The 27463-nt window shown below is 37.7% G+C and overlaps 1 protein-coding gene across 2 annotated transcripts in view; it reads right to left on the reverse strand.

Moving 5' to 3' along the window:
* GPSM2 (G protein signaling modulator 2) overlaps positions 1 to 27463 on the reverse strand; it is a 54836-nt gene that overhangs the window by 11858 nt on the left and 15515 nt on the right. For both annotated transcript variants that reach the window (XM_007977747.3, XM_007977749.3), the window contains 10 exons: positions 23297 to 23518; positions 22771 to 22906; positions 22293 to 22435; positions 21631 to 21754; positions 21402 to 21517; positions 18126 to 18281; positions 16543 to 16651; positions 15534 to 15663; positions 5307 to 5377; positions 1256 to 1432 (listed from right to left, as the gene is read on the reverse strand). In XM_007977747.3, coding sequence (XP_007975938.1) covers positions 1256 to 1432; positions 5307 to 5377; positions 15534 to 15663; positions 16543 to 16651; positions 18126 to 18281; positions 21402 to 21517; positions 21631 to 21754; positions 22293 to 22435; positions 22771 to 22906; positions 23297 to 23518 — 1384 coding nt within the window. The remainder of the gene's footprint in view (positions 1 to 1255; positions 1433 to 5306; positions 5378 to 15533; positions 15664 to 16542; positions 16652 to 18125; positions 18282 to 21401; positions 21518 to 21630; positions 21755 to 22292; positions 22436 to 22770; positions 22907 to 23296; positions 23519 to 27463) is intronic.

Consider the following 27463-nt stretch of genomic DNA (forward strand, 5'->3'; position numbering starts at 1 on the left):
GCTGGGACCACAGGTGTGTGCCACCACACGCAGATAATTTTTTGTATTTTTGGTAGAGATGGGTTTTCACCATGTTGGCTAGGCTGATCTCGAACTCTTAAATCCAGAAGATCTACCCACCTTTGCCTCCCAAAGTGCTGGGATTACAGGCATGAGCCACTGTGCCTGGCAGATAAATGGATTTGATAATATGAAGTACCTTCTTTGTAATTTACTTTGATCCTTTTACCAGATTATAGGGTAGCTGGATTTGAGATTTCCCTGATACTGATTATCAGTAAACCCATCATATTTTTATTTCTAAATAAATTAAATAAACTGTTTGCTATGTTCATTTTTCTCTATTTTTTTGAGACAGGGTCTTGCTCTGTTGCCCAGGCTGGAGTATAGTGGCATGATCTCAGCTTACTGCAACCTCCACCTCCTGGGCTCTGGGACCATAGGCACATACCACCATACCCGGCTAACTTTTTATTTTTTGGTAGAAACAGTTTCACCATGTTGCCCAGGCTCATTTTTCATCAAAAGTTTGTAATTCTATCATTACACTTTCAATAATATGATTAATAGAAGTAGATGCTAACAGACACTCTTCATTCTAAATTAATATTTAAAAATCCTTGAGCATCTGAATTTAATTTGTTCTGCCTTCTGAGCTGAGTAGAGGGTGGTTTTACTGGGAGACAATGCAGTGAAATAACTGGTAGTATTTTTGCAAACAACAGTGACTCAAATAAATAATTATTGGCCAAGCGCAGTGCTTCACATCTGTAATCCCAGCAATTTAGGAGGCCAAGGCAGGCAAATCACTTGAGGTCAGGAGTTCGACACCAGCCTGGCCAACATGGTGAAACCCTGTCTCTACTAAAAATACAAAAATTAGCTGGGCATGGTGGTGCACACCTGTAATCCCAGCTACTTGGGAGGCTGAGGCAGGAGAATCGCTTGAACCCGGGAGGCAGAGGTAGCAGTGAGCTGAGATTGCACCACTGAACTCCAGCCTGGGTGACAGAGCAAGATTCAATCTCGAGAAAAAAAAACAAAAAGAAAAATAATTATTGTCCAATACAAGGGAGCAACTTATCTACTAAGACAGTAATTACCATTTCTAATTTTGAAGAAGATAGAAAAGATAGGGAAATATGAATACAAAGATATTTTATATTACATGTCTAAATTACTAAAAATTCAGTATGAATACAAGAAAACCCAAATGTTGGTACTCAAAACACAATACTCAAAAACTTAAACGTACCCTCTGAGAATCTGGAATTCGGTGGTCAATAGAATTACTGGCATCTTGGAGAACTTTAGTGGAGGAATTCGTTTTGTATTTTTTCCCCTTCAGTCTGTTGACAAAGAGTAGCTTTGCAGAAGGTTTGGCAATAAGAGGTTTTTGCTTAGCAAGAATTTCACTGTTCCAGTTCTGTATCTACAAAATTATAAATGGAAGGCAGGTGAAAAAACACCCCCAAATCCCCAGCTCTCTTCTGGTTTCCCATAATATTAACCTGACATACTCACTTATTTACTATTGGGGGAGAGAGGAAGAATTTTAGATCTCTTTAAAAATATCTTTTTTAGTATATTGCACTATTTTCAAGATCTTGTACCCAATGCATACTGTGGATTTCTCATTATCAAAACATTAAAATGCTGGTTTTAAAGAACCTATGAATAAGAAAGCAAGGTTTGCCAAAACCTTATAAAAATAAAATATGAACGGTCAGAGGAGGAGCCAAAGTTTTACTCTAGACGTGAGTTACTTAAAAATATGTTAAAACTGGAATTTTTGGATGTATGTAGAATTTTTAAACATAAAAATTAATATTTGAAACATAGCAGTAATTTTTAAAAAATAAAACGATACTGTTTTTACTAATACCATACTAAATTCTCAATAGGCAAAACCAATTTATAAAGGTCTAGATCTGGTGTAAATACACGAAAACCTACAAATAACAAAATAACATTTATTGAGTACAGGGGAAAAATATGCACTACATACAACAGCTCTGACATTTGCAGCTTTAACATTCAGTCTTAAATGTTTACAATTAAGTCTAAAGGTTCATGCTATGTAATAATTTTAGTTACACACATTTTTTTCATAGGTAAAATTACAGTCAAATGCACAGATTTTAAGTCTATGATTGGAAGCCATATAACCCCTACTCCAATCAATACATAGAACATTTCCACCAATCCAGAAAAGTGCCCCATGAGGCACAAACTGAAATAAATGTACAGGGGAGTGGGACATGTAGCTGGGAATGGTGGCTCACACCTGTAATCCCAGCTACTCAGGAGGCTGAGGCGGGAGGATTGCTTGAGCCCAGGAATTTGAAGCTAGCCTGGACAACATAGTGAGAACCCATTTTTTATATATATATATATAGTGTGTGTGTGTGTGTGTGTGTCTATATATATACACACATATATAACTACATTTGTTGGTGCTTTTTTTTTTTTTTTTTCTTTTTCTGTTGCCAGGCTGGAGTGCAGTGGTGCAATCTCGGCTCACTGCAAGCTCTGCCTCCCGGGTTCACGCCATTCTCCTGCCTCAGCCTCCCGGGTAGCTGGGACTACAGGCGCCCACCACCACGCCTGGCTAATTTTTTGTATTTTTAGTAGAGACCGGGTTTCACCATGTTGGCCAGGATGGTCTCGATCTCTTGACCTCGTGATCCACCCACCTTGGCCTCCCAAAGTGCTGGGATTACAGGCGTGAGCCACCGCGCCAGGCCTTGTTGCTGTTTTTAAAACATGTGGTTAGTAAGTGAACCAAGCCATCGATTCCTTTTCACATACACATTATAAGGGGAAATTATTTACTACAGTGGATTTCATGATCTACTGTTTAGAGAAAAGGAAAATGGTCCTTGATGTGAGAACATAAAACTGTACCCAAAACCCAAGAAGAAAAATAAAAAATGTTCCTTATATATTTATTTGAACTTCTCAACAATACTGAAAACAAGAATACAGGGCGAAGCAATTCCCTTTTTCCTTATGTATGCTTCTGTACTTTGTTGAGAATAATGAAATAATGAATTCTTTGACAGCTTTATTATGAGGAAAAGAAACCAATACAAAGAACTAATTACACTTAAACATATTTTAAATTAAGGATAGAATTTTATCACTTGGCTCTTGGAGAATTACAAGGTCGAACCTGGTCAGCTTCTTACATAACACTGTTAGTACCACTACATAGGTAGGCGGAAGATAGCAAATTAATTTTGCTACTTATTAGTATGTTCCTAAAAGAAGAAAGTAGACAAAAATTGCCTTAACAGCTTTTAAAAAATAATTTGTGGATTTAACAAATTTATATTTGAGAACCACTCACAAAGAAAAGCTGGACATTTGGAAAAATCACAAAGTCCTTTAAAAATTACTAGAGTTTCCAAATAACTCTGTGAATTGCTAGAATAAAAATATCTTGGATATGATTCTAACACAATTAGATTTTTGTTTTTTGAAGACTATTCACACATAAACTATCACTATTGAAAAAGTATATGTTATTGTTATAATGATAGGGCAGAAGAATATTTAATGGCATGGAAAGATGTTCCTTTTTCTTTTTTCAGAAACAGGGTCTCACTCTGTCACCCAGGCTGGAGTCCAGTGACACAATCATGGCTTATTGCAACCTCTGCATCCCAGCTCAAACGATAATCGTGCCTCAGCCTCCCAAGTAGCTGGGACTACAGGTATGGCATGCAACATCAAGCCTAGCTAATTTTTCTATCTTTTTTTTTTAATTGTAGAGACAGGGTTTCACCATGTTGCCCAGGCTGGTCTCAAACTCCGGGGTTCAAGTGATCTGCCTGCCTCGGCCTCCCAAAGTGCTAGGATTACAGGCATGAGCCACTGCGTCCAGCTGGAAAGACGTTCTTGATAGATTACCACATATTAGAAAATAGTGTCTATAACATCCATATGAAAATGCCAGATGAATAGATGCCAAAATAACTGTAGTTATCATCAGGAGGCAGGATTACTGATTATCTTTATTTCTGTATTCAAATTTTCTAAAGTTGCTGTAATGAAGATATTTTATAAAAAGTATTTTTAAAAATATACCACAGCTGGCACAGTGGTTCACACCTATAATACCAGCAACTCAGGAGGCTGAGGCAGGATGATTGCTAAAGGCCAGGAGTTCAAGACCAGTTTAAATAACACAGTGCGAGACTCTGTCTCTGAAAAAACTTAGCCAGGCATGATGATGTACACCCATAGTCCCAGTCTCAGCAAGACTCCATCACAAAAAAAAGAAAAAGAAAAAAATAAATAAACATAAACATAAAAGAACGAGAGCCTTTTTTTTTTTTTTTGAGACAAGTCTCGCTCTGTGGCCAGGCTGCAGTGCAGTGGCGGGATCTCAGCTCACAGAAACCTCCGCCTCCCTGGTTCAAGCGATTCTTCTGCCTCAGCCTCCCGAGTAGCTGGGACTACAGGCGTGCACCACCACACCCAGCTAATGTTTGCATTTTTAGTAAAGACAGGGTTTCACTGTGTTGGCCAGGATGGTCTTATCTTCTGACCTCATGATCCACCCACCTTGGCCTCCCAAAGTGCTGGGATTACAGGCGCGAGCCACCACGCCTGAATATTTTGACAATGTAATATTCAGTTCAAAGGAAATGGAAGAAAGTAGTCTTGATGTGTTCTTCAATAACCTGTTTCTAATTATGAAGTCCCTTCCCTTTGACTATGCAACCCTCTCCCGCAAGAAAAAGCCTAAGGAAGATGTATCTTCAACACAAAGTACTTGTTTAAAAAAAAAAAAAAGCTTTTCAAGAATGCAGCTAGAAAAACAACTCTCCTTTTGATCATAAATTTCATTTATCTTGGCAATAAAGTTGCTATGTAGTTGGGAAAAAAAGGTTGTCCTTTTGATCTTCCTGATCTAATTAAAAAAAAAAAAAAGTAATACATTTACTTGGTAAATGATTCAAATAGTTCAAACTGGTATATAAAGTATTTCTAGCCTAAATCAGACACTCAGTCCTCTTCCCAGAAGAAATCATTGTTAGCCCGTTTCTTACATCTTATTCCAGAAATGTTTTAGGAATCTACAAAGGAAACATATGCATGTATTTTTCTTAAACAGATGGCAGCATACTGTACGCATTCTTTTTGCACTATACTTTTTCTGATTTTTTTTTTACAGGCAAATTTTAAAGTGATCTCTATATGGGGCAAGCCTTATTTAAATTATTTCATTAAATGAAAAGTTACTAAAACATTTTATAATAGTTCATGAAATTTAAAATATAAAACCTGTCACCCACCTTTTCTGGTGTTAACTTCATAAGTTCCATATTTTCCATACTGTGCCGGCGTCCCAACTTGGGGCGTACACCTTTGTTTAAAAAAAATTAATTCAAATAAACCAGGGAGCCCTTAAGAGTACAAGTTCAGCATCATTACATTATTCAGTTCTAAAATCTGATACACAAACCCATATGGAAGGAGAAAACCTGTACAAATATGTATTCTTCTAAGAATAATGATTTTCCATACCAGCTACACAAAAATAGAATATACATTCCCCTCTAAAATGCTTTGATGTAAGGAAGTTACATTTTGGTTGGAAACTAACATTACCCCTTAATTTGAAAAAGGCATTTTATAATAACTGGTTTTATACTATCCACACAGTTTCAAAAATAACAAACTGTAGAGTGGTTTATTCCTTATAACAACATAAGGAAAAGGCTGTAGGCCTTCAATTGTGTGAAAAGAATCAAAATAACATCCCCACTACCAGGCTGTTATTCTTTTCTATGTCATCCCTTTCCATTTTAAGATCTCATTAGATGACAGACTTACTGCCAGTCAGAAAACAAGTAAACAAGGCCTTAAATTATTTTCAGTAAAATTATTAAATATAGAGAATTTCCATATCCATTTAATCTTTAAAAATATTAGGCAATATTTTAAAAGGCATAAGAAATACCTAATACCTAGCTTAAAAAATGAAACATTACACACACATTAAACTCCCCTTGTATAACTCCCCTCGTAATTTACCTTGTCTTCCCTGTGCTTTTATGCATTTTCATTACAAATGCATGTATTTCTTAGCAATACAGCATGTGTGGGTTTTGAAACACTTATAAATGGTATCATAGTGTATGTATTCTGCAACCAGCTTTGAGAAACCTTGTATTTGTGAGATTCATCCAAGTTGCTATGTATACCTTAATTCATTTTCATTGCCATTTTTGGCAAGGACTTTTTATAATAACTGGTTTATACTATCCACATAGTCTCAAAAATAACAGACTGTAGAGTGGACCAGGAAATTATCCATTTTACTAGTGATAGATATTTGGGTTGCTTCCAATTTTTTGCTATGATAAGCACACTACAGATATTCTTGAAAATGTCTCTCAGTGTACATGAACAGGCATTTCTTCCAGTTTGGTGGTTATCAGGAGTATATAACTGGGAGCAGAACAGGAGTGGAACAGCTGGATCATACAGTTGGCGCATCTTTAACTTCACCAGAATGTTGCTGGATTGTACTTCAGGGTACACCAATTTCTATCCCATCAATACCATATGCACACAGTTTCATATAATAGTTTTATATGAAAGTATTTCATATAATCCATATAAGAGTTTCCATTACCCTGCATCATTTTAACACTGGTAGTAATTTTTGTTTACCTCATAAGTTTCTAATAGTACTCCACTGTGATTTTTGCTGATGAGATGAAGTTAAGTATCTTCTATTTATGGCCTATTTGTGTACTGTTCGTCACTTTTGCCCCCCCGTGCCCTCCACCCCTGTTTTTTAAATAGAGACGGGGTTTCACCATGTTGGCCAGGCTGGTCTGGAACTCATGACCTCAAGTGATCTGCCCACCTCGCACTCCCAAAGTGCTGGGATTACTTGCGTGAGCCACCATCCCTGGCCAGCCCCTGATCTCTTTTTTTGAGAAGGGGTCTTGCTCTATTGCCCAGGCTGGAGTGCAGTGGCGCAATCATGGCTCACTGCAGCTTTGACCTCTTGGGCTCAAGCGATCCTCGCACCTCAGCCTACCAAGTAGCTGGGACTATAGGCATGCAACACCATGTCCAACTTTTTTGTTTGTTTGTTTTGATACAGACAGGGGTCCTATATTGTCCAGGCTGGTCTTGACTGCTGGATGCAAGCGATCCTCCTGCCTCAACCTCCCAAAGTGCTGGGATTACAGGCGTGAGCCACTGCACCTCTCCTGCATCATCACTGTTACTGCTCTAAATCTGTCTTTCATATTTAAATCCTTAATTCATCAATAATTCATTTTTATGTGAGATTATTTTCCATATATGCAAGGAATATAGGCTCTCTACTTGATTCCACCGGTCTATTTGTCTTTATGCCAACAGCACACTGTCTTATTACTTATATCTGTAAAGAAAGCACTTTTCATGTTCTTAGGAATGTTTTGGTATTTCTCAGAACTTTTTTGTTGCATATAAAAACTTGTGAATAACTTCATGAAGTTCCATAAAATAATTGTGATGTGTTTGGCAGTGCACTTAATTTTTATCAATCTGAGAAGAACTGAAATCTTTTATAAAATTTTGTCAGCCGGGCATGGTGGTGCATGCCTGTAATCCCAGCACTTTGGGAGGCTGAGGTGGGCAGATCCCTTGAACTCATAAGTTCGAGACTAGCCTGGGCAACATGGGAAAACCCCATCTCTGCCAAAAAATACAAAAATCAGCCAGACGTGGTGGCGTGTGCCTATAGTTCCAGCTACTCAAGAGGCTGAGGTGGGCAGATTGCTTGAGCCTGGGAGGTAGAGGCTGCAGTAAGCTGAGATGGCTCCACTGTGCTCCCGCCTGGTGACAGAGTAAGAGCCTGTCTTGGGGAAAAAAAAAAATTGTCTTCCCACTTGAGTATGATTTATCATCCACCAATTACTGAGAGAGATGTGTTAAAATTTCCCATTATAACTGTAGATTTTCCCATTTCTTTAATTTTGCTTTATGTTTGTTAAGGCCTTGTTATAAAGGCCTACTAAGCCCAGACGCATTTAATGCATGTATCTTCCTGGTGAATTGAACTGTTAATCACTGTTAAGCACCACTGTAAAGTGACCTTCATTTACTTTGTTTTTTGTTTGTTTTTGTTTTTTTTGAGATGGAGTCTCGCTGTGTTGCCCAGGCTAGAGTGCAGTGGTGTGATCTCGGCTCCCTGCAACCTCCACCTCCTGGGTTCAAGAGATTCTCCTGCCTCAGCTCCTGAGTAGCTGGGATTACAGGGCCCTGCCACCACCCCCAGCTAATGTTTGTATTTTTAGTAGAGATGGGGGTCTCACTATGTTGGCCAGGCTAGTCTCGAACTCCTGATCTCAAGTGATCCACTGGCCTCAGCCTCCCAAAGTGCTGGGATTACAGGCGTGACTTACCACACTCAGCCGACCTTCTTCATTTCTAGTAAGACCCTTTGCCTTAAAGTACATTTTATCTGCTATTAACATACTATACTGGCTGTCTTTTGGCTAGTTTTTGCATGGCAAATCATCTATTCTTTTACTTTCAGGCTTATTATATCCTTATATATTTCTCTTGCAAGTAGTGTGTAGTTGCATTTTATTCTTTCTCCAATCTGCTACTGTGTCTTATAAATGGAACATTTTCATTTAATAGTACTATTAAATGAAATATATTTAACAGATTTGGATATTTGGGTGATTTTCTCTTTCCTATGTTCATTGGTGAATTACATTAATTGATTTTCTAATGTTGAATCCACTTGAATTTTTTTTTGAGACAGAGTCTCTCTCTGTGGCCCAGGCTGGAGTGTAGTGGCGCTATCTCGGCTCACTGCAACCTCTACCTCCCGGGTTCAAGTGATTCTCCTGCCTCAGCCTCCTGAGTAGCTAGGACTATAGGCGTGTACCACTGCGGCCTGCTAATTTTTGCATTTTTCAGTAGACACAGGGTTTCACCATGTTGGTCAGGCTGGTCTCAAACTCCTAACCTTGTCATCCACCTGCCTCAGCCTCCCAAAGTACTGGGATTACAGGGGTGAGCCACTGTGCCCTGCTCCCTGTTTTTAAATGTTTTTAAATACATTGCTGGATTTGCTTTGCTAATATTTTATAAAGATTTTTATATCTTATGTTCATGAGTAAGGCTGGCCTGTAATTTACTTCTCTTGTACTGTTCTTATCTAGTTTGGATATCAAGGTTATGGTTCTCAGAAAGATTGATAAAAGTATTTCTACTTATTCAGTTGCCTATACAATTTTTGTGTAAGGTATTGTAATTAGTTTTCTTAAGTCGCTGGTTTACCTCACTTGTAAAATAATCTGAGCCAGGTATTTTCCTAGTGGGAAGATTTTAAATTACTGATCTAATTTCTGTATAATTTTAGCCATTAGCAAACCATTCACATTACATTTTACCATTGGATCAGTTTTGGTAACTTGTTTTTCCAGAAATTGCCCATTTCTCCTAGATTTTCAAATATTTTGTCACAACGTTACTCAGAATCTCTTTTTAATCTCTGCATATTTATTATGTCCCCTTTTCTTTTTGAACAGTCTTGCTGTAGACTTAGTCAAAATTTAAACAATTTGGAACCAAATTTTGACTTAAAAAAACCCATCTCTGTTGAATCTTTAATTTTATTAAATTCTGCTCTTTTTAAATTTTTGCCTTCTTTCAGTTTTTTCTTTTTTTTTTTTTTAAGATATTTAGCTCACTTTCAGCCTTTTTCCTTTTTTTTTGGGAGACAGAGTCTTGCTCTGTTGCCAGGCTGGAGTGCAGTGGTGTGATCTCGGCTCACTGCAACCTCCGTCTGCTCAGTTCAAGCAATTCTCCTGAGTCAGTCTTCTGAGTAGCTGGGAATACAGGCACCTGCCACCACACCCAGCTAATTTTTGTATTTTTAGTAGAGACAGGGTTTCACCATGTTGGCCAGGATAGTCTCGATCTCTTGAACTTGTGATCCGCCCGCCTGGGCCTCCCAAAGTGTTAAGATTACAGGCATGAGCCACTGCCTTTTTCCTTTCTAAATACAACATAAATTTTGCTCTAAGTACCAATGTAAGTTGCATGCCACAAAATTGAAACTATTTTTATAATTCAGTCCTAAGTTACTTTCTAACTTTAAGATTTCTTTTTCAACCTGTAAGTTACTGAGAAGTGTGTTAAGTTTTCAGTTGAATGTTTTATACATTATCTTATTAATTTCTAAATTAAATGCACTGTGCTCAGGGCATGTGTGATACAGATGTGATACAAATCCTTTTAAATTTGTTGAGATTTGCTTTATTGTCAGTTTTCTGTAAATATTTCATGAATACTTAAAAATAATGGAAATTGACTAGTTAGGTCAATATATTTCCATTAAATCAGTGGTTTTCACTTTTAAGGTGTAACCCCATATTAAAAAATACACATATATACCTAGAACATACACAAACATACAACAAACTCTTCACACAACAGTTTTATATACACACATACACATGTGTGTAGTTTTTTGGTTTTTCTCTGTTGCCCAGGCTGGAGTGCAACGGCATGATCATGGCTTACTGCAGCTTCGACTTCCTGGGCTCAAGTGATGCTCCCACCTCAGCTTCCCAAGTAGCTGGGATCGCAGGCTCCTGCCACCATGCATGGCTAATTAAAAAATGTTTTTTTGGAGAGATGGCGGTCTCCCTGTGTGCCCAGGCTGGTCTCAAACTCCTGGGCTCAAGTGATCCTCCCAAGAGCTGGGATTACAGGCATGAGCCACTGCCCCGGCTCCTATATGTGTTTTTTCTTTTAATTATTTTTTTTGAGATGGAGTCTCACTCTGTCGCCCAGGCTGGAGTGCAGTGGTGCTATCTCGGCTCACTGCAAGCTCTGCCCCTGCAGGTTCACACCATTCTCCTGCCTCAGCCTCCCAAGTAGCTGGGACTACAGGTGCCCGCCACCATGCCCAGCTAATTTTTTGTATTTTTTAATAGAGACGGGGTTTCACCGTGTTAGCCAGGATGGTCTCGATCTCCTGACCCCGTGATCCACCTACCTTGGCCTTCCCAAAGTGCTGGGATTACAGGCATGAGCCACCGTGCCCAGCCTCCTGCATGAATTTTTTTTTTTTTTTGAGACAGAGTCTTGCTCTGTTGCCCAGTTTGGAGTGCAGTGGTGCAATCTCGGCTCACTGCAAGCTCCGCCTCCCGGGTTCACACCATTCTCCTGCCTCAGCCTCCCAAGCAGCTGCGACTACAGGTGCCCACCACCACACCCGGCTAAATTTTTGTATTTTTAGTGGAGATGGGGTTTCACTGTGTTAGCCAGGATGGTCTCGATCTCCTGACCTCATGATCCGCCTGCCTCGGCTTCCCAAAGTGCCAGGATTACACGCATGAGCCACTGTGCCCAGCCCTATATGTGTATTTTTAATGGTAACTGCAACTCATTTTATAACTCATGAATGGGTCAGACACAGTTCGCAAAATATTGCATTAGAAGAAGCCTATTAACTCTGTTGGTCAAATCTCTATTACTGATGTCTGACTCCTGACTGATTTTTATCAATTATTCAGGTGTGTTAACATCACATTAAGACATAACTATCATATAAGACGGATTCTGGAGCCAGAGTGACTAAGTTTAACTCCCATCTCTACCACTTACTATGCAGGTAACCCTGGGAAATTTATCTAACCTCTCTTGCCTCCATTTCCCCATCTGTAAATTAAGGATAACAGAAACTTAACTACTAGAATTGTTACAATTAAATGAGTTAAAACATGTAAAGCACTTAAATCACTGCCTGGCATATCATAAGCACTCAATAAATATTAGTTTTTTTTTTTTCAGTCTACCTAACATTTTTGTTATTCTCTTGTTTCACTTCCTTGTTATTTCTGTAAACTTTTAACCACAGTCATTTTATTTTCTATATCTGATAATTCTAACATCTGAAGATCTTGATAACCTAATTTTGTTGTTTGTTTCCTTACTATCTTGGCTTGTTTCTTTATGTATTTGGTAATTTTTTTGTTGTGAAACCCTTATGACCTGGAATCAAGAATGCCTTTCCCCCAGAAACTATTTGGTCTTACTTCTGCTAAGTCTCTAGGAACACCTCTAACCCAAAAGTGCTTTAATGGATTAGGGTTTCTTAGACTGTGCAGATGGTATAAATCAAATTCCAAACCAGTATACAGGGAGGCTTATGAATTCATGAATTCAGGTTTTTAGTGAAGGCTCCTTTTTTCTATCTTGAGCCAGCACCAGAAATAGACAAGTTTTCTTACAAATCCTTTCTCCTCACACTGGGGATATAGCAATGAACAAGAGAGACCAAAAAACACCTGTCTTCATAGAGCCAGAGTGAGCAAGAGGTGGAATGGCAGGAAAAGAGGCGGAAGAAACAGGCAAGTTCAGATTACGTAGGGCCTTTCAACCATGGTGAGGACTGAGGATTCAGTTCTAGGTGTGATGGGAACTAACTGGAGGGTTTTGAACAGAGGAACGACATATGTTCTAAAGGAGCACTCTGAGGTCAGGCATGATGGTTCATGCCTGTAATCCCAGCGCTTTGAGAGGCTGAGGTGGGAGGATCACTTGAACCTAGGAGATGGTACCTACAGTTCCGTCACTGCACTCCAGCCTGGGTGACAGAGTGAGATTCCATCTCAAAACCCGCCTCCCAGGTTCAAGCGATTCTCCTGCCTCAGCCTCCTGAGTAGCTGGGACTACAGGTCTGTGCCACCACGCCCAGCTAATTTTTGTATATTTAGTAGAGATGGGGTTTTGCCATGTCGGCCAGGCTGGTCTCGAACTCCTGGCCTCAGGTGATCCACCTGCCTCAGCCTCCTGAAGTGTTGGGGATTTACAGGCGTGAGCCACTGTGCCTGGCCAAAAATTTTTTTTAATTAAAAAAAAAAAAAAGAAGCACTCTGGCTCCTATGAGGAAAAGCAAGTGTGAGAGATGCAGAATTGAAGTAAGATAAATTATTGGTAGGCTAGAACTCTGCTGGGAGCTGTTGGTAGCTTATGCTAAGATCATTGCAGAGTAAACTGTAGGAGAGATTAGGGATACATTTTGAAGGCAGGGTTTCTGATAGGTTTGATGTAGAAGTGAGTGAAAGAAAGGGAACAAGGCCAGCTAATTGAGAAGCTGAAGTGGGAAGATCTCTTGAGGACAAGAGTTCGAGACCAGCTCAGGCAACAGAGTGAGAGCCTGTCTTTAAAAAAAATAAAAATAAAAAATAAATAAATAAATAAAACTAGAAAGTGAACAAGTATGACCCCTAGTTTTTTGGCCTGATTACTTGAGTGAATGGTGATACTATTTCCTGAGATAGGGTGGGGTACAGGAAGAACATGTTTAGGAGAAAACATTTTAGACATGCTAAGTTTTAGATGCCAATTAGATATGGCATGACAATGGAAAACGTTAAACAAATGAGTCTCAAACTTATGAGAGAAATTTTGGCTAGAAATATAAATCTGAAAATAATCAGTATATAGACAATATAAAAGCCAAGTAACCAGATGAGATTATCTAGAGCTGTACTGTCCAATAGCCAGTAGCCACATGCGGCTCTCTACATTTTAATTAAGCAAAGTTAAGTAATATTAAAAATTCACCCCCTCTTGTAGTAGCCACATTTCAAGTGATCAACAGCCACATATAGCTAGTGGCTTTTATATTGGATGGCAGATATAAAACGTTTTTATCATCACAGAAAAGTTCTACTGGAAGCACTGACTTAAAGCACAGAATAGAAGGAAAAAGGATTAAAGCAGTAAGAAGGAAGGAGAGACAGATGGAAAACAGGGAGAGAAAGAAGGTAGGAAGAGATCCAAGAACAGAACCCTGAGCAGTGCAAATGTAAAGGACAGAAAGATGAAGAAGAGGAGAGAAGAGAATAAAGACGAGAGTGGCAAACCAGAAAAGTACAGTAATCCTGGAGGCCGAATGAAGAAAATATTCTCAGAAGGGAATGATTGGCTATAGATACTGCTGAGAAAAATCAAGTAAGCTGACATGTGAAAACTGAATGATATATTTGGTAAAATGGAGGTTTGTGGTAACCTTGAAAGGTGGTTTCAGAGTCATGGTGAGGGTAAAGCCCAACGGGAATGGGTTAAAGAGAGAAAGGGAGGCAAGGAAGTAAAGACAATGAACATCAGTGGTGTCTTTTCAGGTTTTGTTATAAAAGGGAACAAAGGAACAGTCTATAGGGTCCATGAAGACAAGCGACTGTTTGCTTTTGCGTTTTTAAAGATGAGAGCTCTTATGGCATAACCTATTTAAAAGTTCAACACAGGGCCGGGCGCGGTGGCTCAAGCCTGTAATCCCAGCACTTTGGGAGGCCGAGACGGGAGGATCACGAGGTCAGGAGATCGAGACCATCCTGGCTAACACGGTGAAACCCCGCCTCTACTAAAAAATACAAAAAAAACTAGCCGGGCGAGGTGGCGGGCGCCTGTAGTCCCAGCTACTCGGGAGGCTGAGGCAGGTGAATGGCGTGAACCCGGGAGGCGGAGCTTGCAGTGAGCTGAGATCCGGCCACTGCACTCCAGTCTGGGTGACAGAGCGAGACTCCGTCTCAAAAAAAAAAAAAGAAAGTTCAACCCAGAAAAACGTTTTAGCACATCATTCAACCACAAAGCACGCAGTCACAAATTATTATACGGCTCACGCTTCAGACTTTTCACTAAATGTTCTTTGAAAGTATAAATCAGATGACTAGCCACTAATTTCTTTTCCTTTTTCATGAGTTTAAAGAAAAAAATTGGAAAAAGGTAGATTTATCACTGACTTCCAGATTCAAAATATTTGTCAGTTTTTTTTAGACTGAGAATCTCTCAAGCTTAAGAAAATGATCTCATACAGAATCACATACTGATGAAATTTTAAAATGTGATCCTAATCTTATCCCTTTTATTTCTTTAAAAGCATTTTTTTCCACTCAAAAAGAGACATTATAGCAAGTTGCCTCGCTATAGAAATGTCAAACGAATCGGCACCTAAGGAAGGTTTCCTAAAAATAGGTTTTGCCACCAAAAAAAAAAAAAAAAAAGAAAGCAAGAAAGAAAAATAAAAAGAGTATCTTAGATTTTCTGAATTTAAAAAAGAAAGCCCTAAGAAAATTCACCTTGGAAATGAATTGGGGGAAAAAGAGCTAAACAGAAATCAAATATGTAAAACTATATGAGATAAAAAGGATAAACAATAACATTTAAAAATTTTGACACCTTCACATTTATAAATTTTTGAATGAGCTTAGAGAAAGAGAATTTAAATGTATTTTTACAAAAGAAAAGAACAGTACCATCACCATTCCTAAATTCATAAAAACTATAAAATATTGTTTTATATTTATAAATTATATATTATATATAATTATATATATTTACAGAGCTGTGTACAGCAAAAAGAGTGTAATAAGTTGAACTTTCTATGTTATATATTCTCTCTGAATATGCCAAATTTGTGATAAATAACTTTAATGTAAATATTGAGGATTAAAAAATTGGGTTTTAAAAGTCCTATTACTTACCATTCAAACTGCTATCAATTTCAGTATTTTCAGACATTATGGAGTTATTTGTGCTGTAGCTCAGACCAAGAACCATTTGAAGGTCTGAGAGATTCAGTCGTGCTGTTAGTTCACCACTTTTATCCCCAACCTACAACACAAACATTTATATTTTAGAGTAGTATTTAAAGACAAAGAATGGTGAAGATTACTTATAAATGTAGTGAACCTAAAACTGGAAGAATGAAAATAGTTTTATTAGAATTATGAGACTATGAATGAATGAAAAATTTTTTCCATTAATAGTTGTCTTAAAGAATATAGAAAGAAAAAGCAAGTTTCTAAAATATCATAATAGGACAGCTAATTGTATTCTTTTAATTCTTTAGTTCTCTAAACATTAGATTGCTCTTGCTCTCTGGGATCATACTAAGTAATAATGTAGATTATCCTGGACACATTAACTTGGTATATGAATCAAATTTCCTTAGAATATTTTATTCCCATAGTATAATAGTAATGTTTATTAAGCTAGCACCAGACATTTTGCTAGGTACTTTTAATATACATTAGCTCTGATCATTATGACACTTTGCAAGGTAGATATTATTATTCCCATTTTGCAGATGAGAGAAATTGAGGCTCAGAAAAGGTTTCCAAGCTCAAATAGCCAGTAAGTGGCAGAACTACAAGAGGAAGCAGTCCTTAATTCTAAGAATCATGCTTTTCCTTCAATACCATGCTACTTCTTCATGTAGAGATGCGGGTAGAGTAGGGGCATATTTTAGTACTCTCCTTCCACTTACCCATGCCCAGCCTTACTTTCCTGTCTTCCTACATCAAAGACAATACAAACATAACTGTGATCTGTACCTCAAAATGCTTTGTGGGGTTCTTATGACAAGAGAATGATATACAATCAAATTTATTATTCAGCCACATGATCAATCTAGAGAAATAACAGGGTTCCCTCCCCCAACCTCTAATTTGTAAATTACAACAGCACAGACAGCATTTTTTTGTTTCATACCTCTCTTGAAATTTCCAAGTGCTTTTCAGCAAAATGCATTGCTTGATCATGATTTCCTAGTGCTGTGTATGCATTTCCTAAGCTCCAACATGCTCTTCCTTCACCAATTCTAAAACATTATTCAAAGCGAACATGCAGTTATTTGAAAAGAGGTCCTATGTATAGAATAAAAGCTATCTAGCAGGAACTAAAGATATAAAGAAAGGTTTGGATTGATTTGGTCTTTCATATAAAGAACATACTATCATGATATTATAGACATATTAGAATACCCAGATTAAAAAAAATAATACCCACATGATACTAAACTCATAGTCAAGTATTACAACATAGAAAACATTCTTTTAAAATATGAAAATACATTATAAAGTAATAAATCTCAAGGACAGGTATTCTGGTCCACTACCCCATTTTCCTTCTATAACAGTCCTACCAGGTAATTTATTCAGTGTGTGTCTGAGCAGCAGGGAGAGAGAACTCACTACCTCTTGAGGTAGCATACTTCATTTTGAACAACTGCATCGAAAAGTTCTCTTTCATACTTAGGTAAAAAAAAAAAAATCGATTTTCTAAAGCAAATATCACAGACTAAATGCTGGCAGATACTGTTTTTTTAATACAGTAAAACAAAACAACTGAATTAGCCACTAACATTTAAAAAGCAGATTTCATATAAAACTCAGCACTTCCAGCTTTTCTTTAAAAAACAAGAAGATGTGGACATAATGGATTTTCATTCCTGCCTGGCAACAATTAGTTGGAGTTGGGTAGCAGTTGCCCCCTTCACACTGGGCATTATCTCTAAGTTTACCACAATTCCCACACTTACGTAGTTAGGAAGACTTTTTTTTTTTTTGAGATGCAGTCTCACTCTGTTGCCAGGCTGGAGTACAGTGGTGTGATCTCAGATCACTGCAACCTCCACCTCCTGGGTTCAAGTGATCCTCCTGCTTCAGCCTCCTGAGTAGCTGGGATTACAGGCATGCCCCCTCCCCACACGTGGCTAATTTTTGCATTTTTAGTAGATACGGGGTTACACTTACGTAGTTAGGAAGACTTTTTTTTGAGATACAGTCTCACTCTGTCGCCAGGCTGGAGTACAGTGGCGTGATCTCGGCTCACTGCAACCTCCACCTCCTGGGTTCAAGCGATTCTCCTGCCTCAGCCTCCCAAGTAGCTGGGATTACAGGCGTGCCCTACCACGCCTGGCTAATTTTTGTACTTTTTGTAAAGACGGGGTTTCTCCAGGAAGACTTCTGAAGAGGTAACTGAGTTTGGGACCTAGTCACTGATCTTGGGTCAAGGGCATATGGAACCAGACTAATCCTCTATCACAGACTAATTCTCTATCGCAGACAGTCTATCACAGACTAATCCTCTATTGCAGACAGTCTATCACAGACTAATCCTCTATCACAGACTAGCCCTTCATACAATGATATACAGAGGATATCACTGAAAAAGAAAATTCCTTAAAAGGGATTTTAAGGTAAACACAGGAAAAGAAACAAAGGAAAAACTCTAGGGATTCAATAATGCATCTATATTTTACCTTAGTTACGGTCAAAAGATGTAAAACATACCTATCATTCAGCTCTTGAGCAATTGCTAAGTGCTTCAGATGATAATCAATGGCCTTTTCATAGTCTTGAAGCAAAGTGTATGTATTTCCAAGACTGTAACAAGACTGTGCTTCTACAGCTCGGTCTTTAAGCTGTCGAGCCAACAGTAGTGTCTTCCTACAAGAAGAAATTAATTCTTACATAATGATCATCCTCAGTTTGGGCTTTAAGAATCACAAAATAAAACTCTCATTTTTCCTCTCTGCTGCTTTCTGCTGCCTTTAAATCTCTGAGAGCCTAATATTCATATCCCGTACTTTCTTCATTACTTTTAGACAAAATGAAAAGGCCTTTTTGAAACACAGAAAGCAGATTCAAGACAGAATAAATTTGAGAATCCTAACAATTCATCAAAGTAAAGGAGTACTGAAACATGAAATAAAGAGTTTCTAGAGGTTAACATACTATCTTTAACATTTAAAAAAAACTTTCCCTTTAGTATTGGCAATAGCTTTTTTCCATATGACATCTATTTTCTTTGTTTTTTTTTTTTTTTTGAGACGGAGTCTTGCTCTGTCACCCAGGCTGGAGTGCAGTGGCCGGATCTCAGCTCACTGCAAGCTCCGCCTCCGGGGTTTACGCCATTCTCCTGCCTCAGCCTCCCAAGTAGCTGGGACTACAGGCGCCCGCCACCTCGCCCAGCTAGTTTTTTGTATTTTTTAGTAGAGACAGGGTTTCACCGTGTTAGCCAGGATGGTCTCGATCTCCTGACCTCACGATCCTCCCGTCTCGGCCTCCCAAAGTGCTGGGATTACAGGCTTGAGCCACCGCACTCAGCCATGACATCTGTTTTCAATCATACCGTCACCTTTGCATTGTCAAAATTTAAAATATTTAGGTAAAATTCTTATGTGTAGGCTATTAGTCACCACTTAGGTAAAATTCTTATGTATAGTGCATTAGTCATCAACTCATGAAAAATACTGAATACTACATCCAAACATTACCCATTCTACCTGTCGTATTGTCAGTGAGAAGCTAGCATAGCAGTTAAGAGTATAGATCTTGGAGCTAGACTGGGTTTAAATCCCAACTTTGCCAATTACTAAGCTAAGGGCAAAATATGTATACCAGTCTCTTCATATATAAAATGGAAGAAATACCTCAAAGGATTTTTGTGAGGATTAAATTAATATGTATAGTAAAAAGTGCTTAGAATAGCATCTTGTGCATAGTAGATGCTGTATAAATGTTAATATGTTATTATTATCAGTGCTTAAACCTACAGATGCTTTTGGATTCAGTAATTTAAATGGCTCTCCCATCATTTCTGCCAAATAGTGTAATTACTTCATATCACTTATAACTATATGACAAATTACTATATGGTAATGTGATAGCTTTTTCTTAAACAAACAAATCTAAAATTACATATTTAATGATGATACATTCAAATCTGTCGCCTTGGGAGGCTACCTAATTATTCTAATGCTGCCTGTCTTTTCAAATATTTTTGAAAGACTTTTGGAATTGCTCTCAGATCCTGTGGCATAATGCTTTCTGGCATACCATTATTCTTTGATGGTACAGTTGATTTGTAAATGATCAGAAATCTTTCTGGAACCAAATTCAATTACTAACATAGGTTTACCAAACTACTGCTTTGTATCTGGAAGGATATGGATCTACAATGTTATGTTAGCCTTCTTGTTTGGCCCTAATAACAATTCCGGGCTGGATGTGGTGGTTCGCACCTGTAATCCCAGCACTTTGGGAGACCGAGGTGGGCGTATCACTTAAGGTCAGGAGTTCAAGACTAGCCTGGTCAACATGGTGAAACCCCATCTCTACTAAAAATACAAAAATTAGCTGGGTGTGGTGGCAGACGCCTGTAATTCCAGCCGCTCAGGAAGCTGAGGCAGGAGAATCGCTTGAACCCAGGAGGTAGAGGTTTCAGTGCACCAAGATTGTGCCATTGCACTCCAGCCTGGGCGACAAGAGCAAAACTCAAAACTCTGTCTTTATTTAAAAAAAAAAAAAAAAAAAAAATCTAGAGAAGAGTTCTAAAAATATTTCTAACCAACAACTTGGAATATATATAAAGTTCTGAGTTCTAGCCTGCTTATAGGGAGAAAAAAAGTAAGTTTCATTACTTTATATTCATACTTCTTTAGTCAAATAGCCACTGTCCATTTTATAATAGAACCTTTCAGTATGTAACACAGGTATGCCATTTAATAATTAAGACTTCTCTATATCCCTTGGCTTTAAAACATAAGAAACTTTTATATTTAAAATCAAAATATATACTCCTTCATATAGTACATAGTAATATGTTTTATTTGGGAGGCTATTTCATATCTAACTAACCTAACCAACCAACAAATATTAACCATTAGTTAATGTTTAAAGCAAAGTGGAATGCTATTCAATTTTTTTTAGATAGGCCTGAAACAATTTTACCTTTTTATGAAGATGACAAAATTATCCAGAACTGTCTCATATTGGATTCTTTAACAAAATACAAATCAATCACTGTGTCTTCAGTTTAGTCAAACTGGCTTCTACCCAAAATCTATAAGGGCCTTCAATCCCCACTAACTAGGGAAAACTCAATCTAGAAAGCACAGATCAGGCAACTTGAAGCTGTCTAAACTTTCTATCATCTATGTCTCAAATCTACTGATAAGAGACATCCTGCCACAGAAGAAGCTGGGATTGCAAACTCCTCAGGTAAGTGAATGGCGATGCAGCTTAGAGTGACACAGTCAAATATGGGCAGAAAGAGGGTAAAGGGAGAACTGCTCAGTAAGAAGGTGGGAAGGTAGAGCAAAAAAATCAGTGATCACTGATAGAGACTATAAATATTTTTGTTACCAGGCTTTCTTTTGGCATCTCTTCTAACCCATAATTGAGTGAAATAAAGCATATACACAATATACACCACATATGCTAAATAGGTTTAAAAGATATTAAAGGTTGAAAACTTCATTTAAAAACAATTACTTTTAAAGATAAAAACCAGTACTATAAAGGGGTCATACTGCTGCTATTAAATCTTAGGTACAATAATATTTATTGAGCACTGTGTACCAGGCACTGTGCTAAGTGTTTAATGTATTATTTCATTCACTCTTCGCAGTATTCCCCAAAATGGTATATTCTGTTACAGATAAGGAAATTGAGGCTTAGATGCCAAAAGTCCTGCTGCAATCAGATTTTAAACCTAAAGTCTATGAATTAATGGGATTGAATAACTATTCGTTTTACATTTATCTACAGAAATATTAGACTAACTTGTAGTATTCCGAGGCAGTTTCAAATTCACCAAGAAATATATATGCATTTCCAAGGTTGCTATATGCTCTTCTTTCAGCCGCTTTATCTCCAAATTCTTTTGCAATCAGGAGACGCTGAAACAGAAAAGTTTAATTAGATGTAGCTAAAATAAAACAGAAGAATGATCTAATCACTGTTCAGAACTTTGATGGAGGAAATGGTCTGGCTCCAAGGCCTTCCACTGTACCTGCTCATGAGCTATAACTGCATCCCTGAAGTTGCCAAGGAGGTAATGTGTGTTCCCAAGATTTCCAAAGGCACGTCCTTGTGCTGCTCGGTCACCCAAAGCAGTCACTAATGATAGATTTTCCCTAAGGGATAGCAAAAAGTGATGAAAAAATAAGTTTGCAAAACAATTTTATGTGATTTACATATCTAATTCTTTTTATCAGAAAAAAATGTAAGGAAGCTTACAGCCATAATGTGCAACATTTTAAGGATGACATCAATGATGAAGAGCAATTATAGGAAATAGCTGGGAACACTTTATTAAACTATTTAGACAGGTTTCTGCCCAGGGTCAAGCACAGAGTTAATCTTGGAACCCCTGTAGTTAAGTAGCTGTATGAAATTCTATTAGTAAAAGACTAAATTACTCTAAATAACAGCCCAACCATTGATATTTCTTGTTTTTGCCACTAAGTGGCACTGGTCTGCAATTTAAATAAAAGCTGCAGATTACTACTAATAATAACACTATAACATTTAAGCAACTGAATTGATGATTTTGCTAGTTCATAGCTTTAAAACCTTTGCCAAACTTAAAAACTTTACTACCGAATAAAGAACGTATAGCAGATCCATGGCTTAGATGGGCCTACATGATTGCCCATATCAGCCCCTACTCACTCATAAAAATCCACGGCTGCCTGCAGAGCATCTCTCACTTCTTCTGGAAATTCTCCTACATCCTGGGGACCAGGGTAACCAAAACTTTTCCCTTTGGCATGATACACATTCCCAAGATTGTAAAGTGCTCTTGCTTCTCCCACCTAAATGAAGACATCAGCAAAGTTTACATTTTGAAAACAGAGGTCAGGTTTATCATATATATTTGTAATATCCTTAGTATTACGGACAAGGGAAAGAAATTTTTATATTGGCTCTCCATACAGAACCAATCAAATAATTACTTATAAAAGAAAGACTTCTATTTCCTTCTTTTTCTCCATTAAATTTTTTTTCTCTCTTTTACTTCTATTAGTCTATCAATGTTTTCTTTTTTGGTATTAATTTTTAAATAAACTATAGAATAATTAAATAGTATTAAAATGCAAAGCCATCTGAATGAAAATATTAGGCCTACCATCTAATGCTGCGGTATTACCTTGTCATTAAGCTCTCTGGAAATATCTAGGTGTCGCTGACAACAAACTATGGCTTCATCAAAATTCCCAAGAACTTTTAAGGTGTTTCCCAGATTACCACTAGCTTTTGCTTCCCCCAACTGGTCTCCAATAGTCCTGAAAAAAGCAAAAAACAACAAAACAAATGGTATTGAAATACAAATGGTGTTAAAATATAAAGCAGCCAGAGTACAGTTTTCCAAGAGGACAAACTGACATGCTTAAGGTAAGAAAAACCCATCGGCTTTGAAACCTACTTTAAATAAATATTTAAAACTTATATTTCTGGATTTGAATGTAATTAGTTTTCATCCATTTAATTAAACTCTAGGGTCATTTCACTACTATTCATTCAATTAAACTGTGTTCAACCTAAAGGTTAGTTTTAAAAAGTGATGCTACTGAAGTAGAACTCATTAAATGTATTTAGTTTTTGTTAATTGAATAGAAATATTTTTTAATGTAATAGCTAATTTCAGAAGGAAGAATATTTAAAAGCTTAATTACCTTGCAAGAGTTAAATCATGATGGTGATATTCTAATGCTTTGGCATAATCATGCAAATAGAAATAAGCATTGCCCAGCTGGCTGTAAATAGCACTAAGTGTTTTTAGGTCTTCAGTTCCAACTTGAACTGCAGCTTCAAAGAATGACACACCAGCGCGGCAGTCTCCTGATTTACATAGACGTTCCCCTTCCAAGGCCAGCTCTAGGCAAGAAGCTTCCATTCTACAAAATTATACAGGACAGACATTTAAACATGACATTACAGCTGCATCACAGTATTTTTAACTTCCAGTAATATAATTTAAATGTAGACTATATGGCTACTCTTGTTCAGGGCAGCTGCCTCTATAACTGAAATCTATATACATTCCTGATGAAACAGTAAAACAGTTATTTGTAGCAAGAGGTAATTTGCCTACTCAAATCTCTCTGAGCCTGCTCAGAGAGGTCAGGATAGCTAAATATCTGTATGTGCAGCTCATTTTAATTGGCCCAGAGCAATCCATGTTACTAGTGAAAGAACCTATAGCAGTATTTCCCAAACAATTCTGAGTTGTAACAGACTTCTGGACTTCCTTAGAGTCTGAGGAGATGAGTATGTGGGAAAGTGAGGCCCTACAATTATTAATACTGTTCTCTACCCAGGTATCCAAGTATTCGAGTCACTTGTTCATCAACCCCTCTGACCATCCATCCATCCATCCATCCATCCATCCATCCATCCCTCCCTCGCTCTCTCTCATACACACACAACACACACTCAGTCTCCTTCCTCTTCTTACCACCACATGACCACTTATACCCTAGAAAAATAGAGGAACAAAATATTCTTGATCTATAAGGCACATTTTCACAAGAGAACTAAGTGTCAAGAAACTAAGTTAGAAAATAATGATTAAAAAATTTGCAGAAATACTAATTTTGAAAGTCTGTCCCTGAATTGAAAAAGAAGGATGAAGTCACTGTAAACATATCTGGGAGAAAAACACACTGACACTTCGGATTCAAATCCTAAATTTTAGAGGGTGCCCCTCACCAAAATTGCCATTGTGTTTCTTCAGCATCTTCATTTCTGCCATTATGTATGAACTACCTATTCGTTTAATTATTTCTGTAATTTGGCAAATTTCCTTTAAATTGGCACACTATCTTTTATCATTGAAAAAAAATGGAGCTTCATCCAAAGCAGTACTCATGAAACTGTGAATTTGATATGATACTTATATTTATATTCTAATACGGCAGTCTCCAACCTTTTTGGCACCAGGGGCCGGTTTTGTGGAAGACAGTTTTTCCACGGATGGGTGGCAGGGGATGGTTTTGGGATGATTCAAGCGCATTACATTTATTGTACACTTTATTCCTCTTGTTACTACACATTCACCATAATGTAGAATCAGTGGGAGCCCTGAGCTTGTTTTCCTGAAACTAGATGGTCCCATCTGGGTGTGATTGGAGACAGTGACATCTCATCAGGTGTTAAACTCTCATAAGGAGCGTGCAATCTGGATCCCTCGAATGTGCAGTTCACAGTATCTAATGCCACCACTGATCTGAGAGGAGGCAGAGCCCAGGTGGAAATGCTGACTCGCCCCGCCCACCTGCAGCTTACCTCCTAACAAACAGGCCACAACAGTACTGGTCTGTGGCCCAGGGCTTGGGAATCCCTGTTCTAATACACATTAAACAAATATGTAATTATTAAACTCTAAAAGTGAGTGAAGTTACCTTATGTACCACCAGTGGCATACATATCACTCTCTGAAAAGCTCTGATTAAGCTCATCAAACGTTTTGATTTTTGGAACAGCACTAAGTTACTCCTTACTAGAATGAGCTTTGAGCCAGTGGTTCTTAATGCTGGCTGTACAACAGCAGAGCTCACCTGGAGCACTTTCTAAAACTCTCAACCCTGAACTCCACTCTCTGGGTTACGTCTGGCCACCTGTATTTTTTTAAAGCCCCAGGGAATTCTAAAGTACAAGTTAGGGTTGAGAATCAGTGCTTTTATAAGAAATGTGAATTAAACCACCACTCACCCTAATATCATTCAAATATGATTATATTCTGTATATCTAGTGGTAGATCAATTAACATGTTTTTTTGAGTGCTGTTTTTCAGTCTGTAAAATTTCAAGGGTCCTTACAGCCATAAATTAAAATGGGATTATAAAAATGGAAAATATATCTGATGAAGCTAAAAGCCTGGACAAAATTAACTGAGCCAACTGTAAAGGTTCAAAGCAGACTTCTGGTTCAGAACAAGCAGATGTATGCAGCCAATTCCAATAGGTAATTTTCACGTTTTCTGTCTAGGTATCTTTTTCTTTCTTTCTTTCTTTTTTAAGAATTCAAATGACTTAGCTAATGGCTACTGCTTGCTCATCTTCACTTTTTTTTGAGACACAGTTTCACACTGTCACTCTACAGTCTCGGCTCAGTGCTAACCTCTGCCTCCTGGGTTCAAGTGATTCTTGTGCCTCAGTCTCCTGAGCAGCTGGGATTACAGGCGTGCGCCATCATGCCTGGCTAATTTTTGTAATTTTAGTAGAGACAGGGTTTTGCCATGTTGCTCAGGCTGATCTCAATCTCCTGACCTCAAGCAATCCAACCCACCGTGGCCTCCCAAAGTGCTGGGATTACAGGTGTGAGCCACCATGCCCAGCCCCATCTTCACTTTATGGATCTATGCAAAATAATGCAGGTAAACCTCTAACATTTTGTTACAACATTAGACTACAAGCCAATTAGATACAGGAGAGAAGATCTAAAATACATAGTAAGATAAGCGGTCAAATCAGAAACCTTAAACAGCTGTATTTATATTTCTTTATATATCACTTCACAATTAATAAAGCCTATTTTTGTCTTCCAAAAATGAAAATTGCCCTTTAGAATTGCATTTCTGAAAATGAGAGATTTCATAAAAGAAAAAATTGAGTAGATCTGTTGAAGATTTTATGAAGTTATTGTCATATTCTATGTATAAAGAGATATAAGTCAACAAAAGATATGTAAAAATGTGATTTTTTTCTTGAGATGGAGTCTTGCTCTGTCACTCAGGCTGGAGTGCAATGGCACAATCTTGGCTCACTGCAACCTCCACCTCTTGGGTTCAAGCAATTCTCCTGCCTCAGCCTCCTGAGTAGCTGGGATTATAGGCGTGCGCCACCGTGCCCAGATAATTTTTGTATTTTTAGTGGAGACGGGGTTTCATCATGTTGGCCAGGCTGGTCTCAAACTCCTGATCACAGGAGAGCCGGCTGCCTTGGCCTCCCAAAGTGCTGGAATTACAGGCATGAGCCACCGTGCCCAGTCAAAATGTGATTTTTATTAAAGGATTATTTTGCTAGATGAAGTACCTGAACTGATTGTCTTTATTTGTCAAAAACTGAAACCAATGAACTTCTAAGAAATATAAAAAAAAATGGAAAATATATTTTATATGTAAATTTTTTTCCTATAAAAAGGTTTTAATTTAAGCATTCTAATTATGTTAAAAATTGTATCTCAAGAATTTTCAGTGCTAGGAATTGATCTTAAGGTATACTTATACAAATTTAAGAAGATATATATGAAAGGATATTTACAGCAGCAAAAATACAGAAATGAATTAAATGTCCACCAATAGAGTACTGGGTAAAAAAAATTACACGCCACTATACAATGGAATACTAATGATGGCACATCATGTCACTGAGGGAGAGGTGGGGAAATGGTCACATGTGACAGCACCATCAGTTTAGGATGACTGGGTTGCTGGCCAGGAAATTAGGAGTAAGGCGGAACTGGCTATTCATGTGAACAACATTTAAAAATCGGAAGTATAAAAGTGTTTGCCTATATTCATATAAAGCTGAGAAGTATCTTCTTCAAATAAATAACTTCACCACAAATGACTGATCTTCTGGATTTAAGTTTACAGAACATTTTACTGGAACCATTGATCCAAATGATGTGGCATCCAACAAAACTTAGCTATAGGTGGAATGGCATCATAAGTGTTACACATTTTTTAAAAGGCATTTTACATAATTGCCATAAGAAACAATGACAGCAAACTGGAAGCTTGCTGGCTACATGGCTGTCTTTGAAGTCCATGTAGTAAGAATGCCCTACAGGAGAGACTATCTTAGAAAAGTTATTCCAGTGACTAATACCTGAAATAA

The sequence above is a fragment of the Chlorocebus sabaeus genome, chromosome 20, assembly GCF_047675955.1.
Source record: "Chlorocebus sabaeus isolate Y175 chromosome 20, mChlSab1.0.hap1, whole genome shotgun sequence".
Lineage (NCBI taxonomy): Eukaryota > Metazoa > Chordata > Mammalia > Primates > Cercopithecidae > Chlorocebus > Chlorocebus sabaeus.